Source organism: Terrapene carolina, unplaced genomic scaffold (assembly GCF_002925995.2).
Source record: "Terrapene carolina triunguis isolate 2854851 unplaced genomic scaffold, T_m_triunguis-2.0 Scaffold16334, whole genome shotgun sequence".
NCBI lineage: Eukaryota > Metazoa > Chordata > Testudines > Emydidae > Terrapene > Terrapene triunguis.
Genome location: NW_020680685.1, coordinates 30,065 through 35,341, shown reverse-complemented (window position 1 = coordinate 35,341; position 5,277 = coordinate 30,065). Strand labels below are relative to the sequence as shown.

General features: G+C 45.3%; 1 protein-coding gene across 1 annotated transcript; it reads right to left on the bottom strand.

Moving 5' to 3' along the window:
• Positions 1 to 975: 975 nt before the first annotated feature.
• On the bottom strand, positions 976 to 2,060 carry LOC115271437 (olfactory receptor 52M1-like). The gene is made up of 2 exons (XM_029913936.1): positions 1,991 to 2,060; positions 976 to 1,907 (listed from the first exon to the last, which is right to left on the bottom strand). The coding sequence occupies exons 1-2, from the start codon at positions 2,058 to 2,060 to the stop codon at positions 976 to 978; spliced, it is 1,002 nt and encodes a 333-aa protein (XP_029769796.1).
• Between the last annotated feature and the right edge of the window lie 3,217 nt (positions 2,061 to 5,277).

Genomic DNA, 5,277 nt, shown 5'->3' with positions numbered 1-5,277 from the left:
ACTAGATAAATTCATGGAAGATAGGTCAATCAATGGCTATCATGCAGGATGGGTAGGGATGGTGTCCCTAGCCTCTGTTTGCCAGAAGCTGGGAGTGGGCAACAGGGTATGAATCACTGGGGCACCTGACATTGGCCATTGTCAGAAGACAGGATACTGGGATAGATGGACCATTGGTCTGACCCTGTATGGCCATTCTGATATTCTTATAGAGACCCTAGATGTATCTGCCCCCCTCCCCCTGCTGCAATGAACTAGACCCCACTCTCCTCCCAGAGCTGAGGTAGAACCTCGGAGTCCTGATGGGGTCTCTCTCTCTCTCTGCAGAGTTAGTAACAAAGTAAGAATATACATTAATATTTTAAACCTAACCAGTGTCAATTATGTGACTTGGCACAAGATGTCAGAACATGTTAGTATTAGAGCTGAGTGGGTCTAATATTTATTTTATTTTATTTCTTTTATATCAGAATTAGATACAGTGCTCCTGTCAACTAATTGCTAAGCTATCTGCCAAAAAACTGGAGTTTTCAAGAAACTAAGTAGCCCTTGGAATAACAGTTAAAGTTGCCACCCCTACCAAAATCTAAAAATGCTCCCTTGTAGCTTGTGTGTGGGGAGGGAGGTGGAAATGATCCAGCAGGAGACAGGGGAAGGGGAATAGAGGAGCAAGAGACAGGGGCAGAGCCTTGGGGGGAAGATGTAAAGCAGGGTCAGAGCCTTGGTGGAAGAGGTGGGGAAAGGGGTGGGGTTTCAGGGGTCCAGATACCAGCAATTAGAGATGTGGTAACCCACAGAATTGTACATAGATCCATTCCCCACTTTGTCATGCTGACACAGCACAGTAAGGTCAGGAAAGTATTTAATGCCTTTTTTACTGTCCGGTAAGTGATTCAGAGAAGAGGGCCCAGCACCATGTCACCAGCCAGCTCTGCACAGAGCTCGGTCTGAGAGCCAGAGCACCAGGAGAAAACTTTACATCCCTTTATGAGTAAGTAGCTGGAGCAGCCTGTTCCGGATCTGTTTGGTCCTCACCCCATAGATAATGGGGTGTAGCGTGGGGGGCACAATCAGGTATGAGTTGGCCATGAGAATGTGGAAATGTAGGGCCACATTATGTCCAAACCGGTGCACGAGGGCGGAGAAGAGAACTGGGATGTAAGAGGCTAAAATGACAATGAGGTGGGAGCCGCGGGTACCAAAAGTCTTGAGCTGGGCATCCTTTGTGGGCAGGCTGAAGATGGCCCTGAGGATCTGGGTATAGGACACGGCGATACAAAACACATCCAGAGCAATCACCAAGAAAGTCACAGAGAGGCTGTAGTAACTACTGATGCTGATGTCGGCGCAGGCCAGCTTCACCACAGCCATGTGCTCACAGTACGAGTGGGGGATGATGTTGGTTCCACAATATGGCCACCGCCTGGCCAGGAAGAGATAGGGCAGTATGAGCATGCCGCCGCGCAGCACCACTGCCAGGCTGATCTTGGCCACCACGGGGTTTGTCAGGATGGTGGAATGTCTCAGGGGATCGCAGATGGCCACGTAGCGATCGAAAGCCATGGCCACGAAGATCCCAGACTCTGTCACTGCGGCACAGTGAATGAAGAACATCTGGGTGAGGCAGGCACTAAAATCGATCTCCTTGGAATTGAACCAGAAGATGCTCAGCATTTTGGGCAGGATGGACGTAGACAGGATCAGGTCAGTGACGGCCAGCATGCAGAGGAAATAGTACATGGGGACATGGAGGCTCAGCTCCATATTCACGATGAACAGGATGCTGAAGTTCCCCAAGACAGCTACTGCATACATGGCAGAGAAGAGGATGGAGATCCATATATGGGCCACCTCCAGGCCAGGACTGCCCAGCAGGATGAAGGTGGAGAGGTTGATCAAGTTGATTACTCAGATAAATGAATTATGAAGAACTGACCCTACTAATATCAATTCCATGTTTTATGGTGCTCCACGCATTGATTCATCGTACACATCATGGTGTGGAAAACCTTAATAGGAACCAGCAGGAAATCTGACTGTGGATACTGGTTATCCATCATTGTTCCTTAGGCCTTGTCTACACTGCGAAGTTTTTTCACCAAAAGGCAGCTTTTGGTGAAGAAACAGTGGAGGTGTATACTCTGCAAAGCTGCTTTCGATGATGGAATTCCTCAGTTTCAGTGAGATTATAAAACCACCTTGATGAAAGCTGTAAGGCTTTTTAATCAAAAGTTTTGTTGGCAAAGTGCCAATGTAGACATTTGCACTTGATTTCATCACAGTCATAGGCCTCCCAAAGGAATCCTACAATGCCCATCCTGACCACTCTGGTCAGAAATTTCAACTCCGCTACCCGACATCCAGGCAAACACCTTCCACCCTCACACCCCTGTAAATTCCCAGGAATTTTGAAATTCCTCTTCCTGTTTGCTCCATATGGAGAGCTCACATCACATGTTCCCAGGTAATCATGGTGAATCCACGCAGCATTTGCTCTCCCACTTGGACCACTGGAGAGCTACTCAGTATCTGGGGAGAGGAGGATGTGCAGTCATCACCCAATCTCTAACAGATAAAGCCGATAGAAAGGGGATTTTTGAGACAGGCTCTGAGAATGGGGGAGGCTATCATATGTGGACTGAAAAGTCTGGGACTGTTTAGTTTAGAGAAGAGACAAAGGATGGGGCATATAATAGAGGAGAACAAAATAAAAGAATGGAACTGATTACATTCAAATAGAGAAACAGAGAACAGTTCCCAATCATTAATAGCTATCTACAGATACCCTTCAAAAGGGATAATTCCCCAAAGCTGAGGAAAATTATCAGCAAAACTGACTGGGAGGAAAATATTAGACAGGAAAATGGGACTGAAAACTGGGAGTTCGTTATGAAGAGTTTACTGGATAGCTAAAAAGTCACGATTCCACAGTCAAAGAAGTGGAGAACTTTGGCTAAAAACCAGGTTCAGTGACAAAGTGAAGGCAGTAATTATGTGGGGAAAAAACTATATATACACATGGGGAAAATGGGAAAATAGATAGCAAGCAATACAAATGGGATGTTATGAAAATTGATAAGGGACAGGGTGTGACAAGGACACAGACTGAGTCCCACACAAATATTATCCTCTCAGGGGACTCTAGATAGATTTGTAGATTACACCAGGAGGGACCATTGTGATCATCTGGTCTGACCTCCTGCATTGCACAGGCCAATGGACTGCCCTGGATTAATTCCTGTTCGAACTAGAGCAGATATTTGAGAAAACCATCTCATGTCGACTGAAACTTGGCCAGTGATGGAGACACATCATGATTCTTGCTAAATTGTTCCAATGGTCAATTACCCTCAGTGTTAAACATTTCCACTTTGTCACTAGTCTCAATTTGTCTACCTTCAATGTCCAGACACCGATTCTTGTTCGACCTTTGCCTGATAGCTTTAAGAGCCCCCTATTATCAAGTTTCTGTTCCCCATTGTAAATGTCGATAGAATGCAATCGTGTTACTCCATAACCTTCTCCTCGTTAAGAGCGCAGAGGACAGGTCTGATGTGCTCTCAGTAGCCTGAGTTGCTGAGGAGAGTCTCTGAAGCCTTCAGTACTAATTGGAGTTTCAAAATCAGTGAATGTGTCATGCCCAGCTATACTGCGTTACTACCGTCCAGACAGGAGTCACTAAAGGTCTATATAACTGAGACCTGGCTGTAATCCACCATTATGGGATGGAGTCTCCTAATCAACCTAATATAGTAGAAAGCACTACTCACAGATGCTGCTATGAGAGAGATCAGCATCAGCAAGGCATCCAAGAGCCCTCTAGACTATAGATTGAATTGCCCTATTGTGGGTGTGAACTTTCAGTCAAAGGACGCTGCACCGTGGCTGCTAACTATTCAAAATGCTTTCCTCTGCCCACCAGCATCACCTCTGTCTTGTTTGGGTTCAGCTTCAGCCAGCTGTTCCTTCCAAGAACTGGGCCAACTTGGAGATAGTGATGTGGTCGTATGGGCAGGATAGGAGGAACTCTATGTCACCTGAATATTGCTAGCCTTTGAGTCCATGTTGTGTGACCAGTTCCCATAGAGGCTGCATGGAAATGTTGAAAAGCCCCAGAGGGAGAACTGATCCTTGTGAGACTCCACCAGGGATGGGTCTAGTGCTGGAGGTGCAGTTTCCCATCACTGCTAATTGGATGCATCCCTCCAAAAAGGATTCAGACCATTTTAGTGCATCCCGCTGGACTCCTGCCGCCTCTTAGGTGAGAAAGCAGTATTTCGTTGCCAACAGTGTCAAACAATGCCAAGAGGTCCAGGAGGCTGAGCATGGATGTCTGTCCCCCGTCCATTGACAGGAGATCATCCATCAGTGCCTCTAAAGTATGGGAAGTGGATCGCAATTGATACAAATTAGAAGTTTTGAACTGTAGAAGATGGGTTAGGGAAGCAAAAGACACCAGAAAGTAATCCATGGCTGGCAGGGCTAAGGAAAAAAGAGGAAGATTTGCAAGTACATTAGAAACAAAGGAAATCCTAATAGGCCTGTACTAGATGGAGATGGTCACACTGTTAATAATGATGCAGAAAGGGCAAAAATGTTTTTCAAACCTTTCTGTGCTGTATTTGAAACCAGAAGGATGCTGTACTCATGAACATGAGCTTCTTTGCAGCCACTGGTAGCTATAGAGGATGGAAAACAGCACCTACTAGGGATTAATATTTTTAAATCAGCAGCCCCAGATATCTCGCACCCAGAGAGTCCTAAAAGAGCTGTCTGAGGAGATCTCTGTCCCACTAATGTTAATTTTTAATAAATATTAGCGGGCCAGGGATATCCCAAAAGACTGATAAGAGTGCTAATGTTCTGTCAGTATTCAAAAGGGGATGCTTTGGGTATGAAATGCCTGTTAGCTTGACATCACTCCTGGGAATAAAAATAGAAAAGTGGATAGAGACTTAGTCAATAAAGAATTAAAGGGTAGGAATACAATTCATGCCTTTTTTGGGCAATAAGAAGTTTGGGTGAAAAAGGGAACTGGGGAGATGGAATAGACTTAGACCACTGCAAGTTTTTTGACCTAGTACCACATGACATTCAGATTAACAAACTAGCACTAGACAAAAACAACAATTTTCACTCCATACATCTGAAGAAGTGGGTCATAGCCCACAAAAGCTTATGCTCTAATAAATGTGTTAGTCTTTAAGGTGCCACAAGACTCTTCGTTGTTTTTGCTGAAACAGACTAACACAGCTACCCCTCTGAAACTTAGCACTA

What these genes read in the sequence shown, in the direction of transcription:
- LOC115271437 (XM_029913936.1), bottom strand. Translation starts at nt 2,060, where the DNA reads ATGATGGATAACCAGTATCCACAGTCAGATTTCCTGCTGGTTCCTATT. An exon ending in GGTTTTCCACACCATGATGT is followed by an intron (nt 1,908 to 1,990) that starts GTACGATGAATC and finishes CATTTATCTGAG; the next exon opens with TAATCAACTTGATCAACCTC.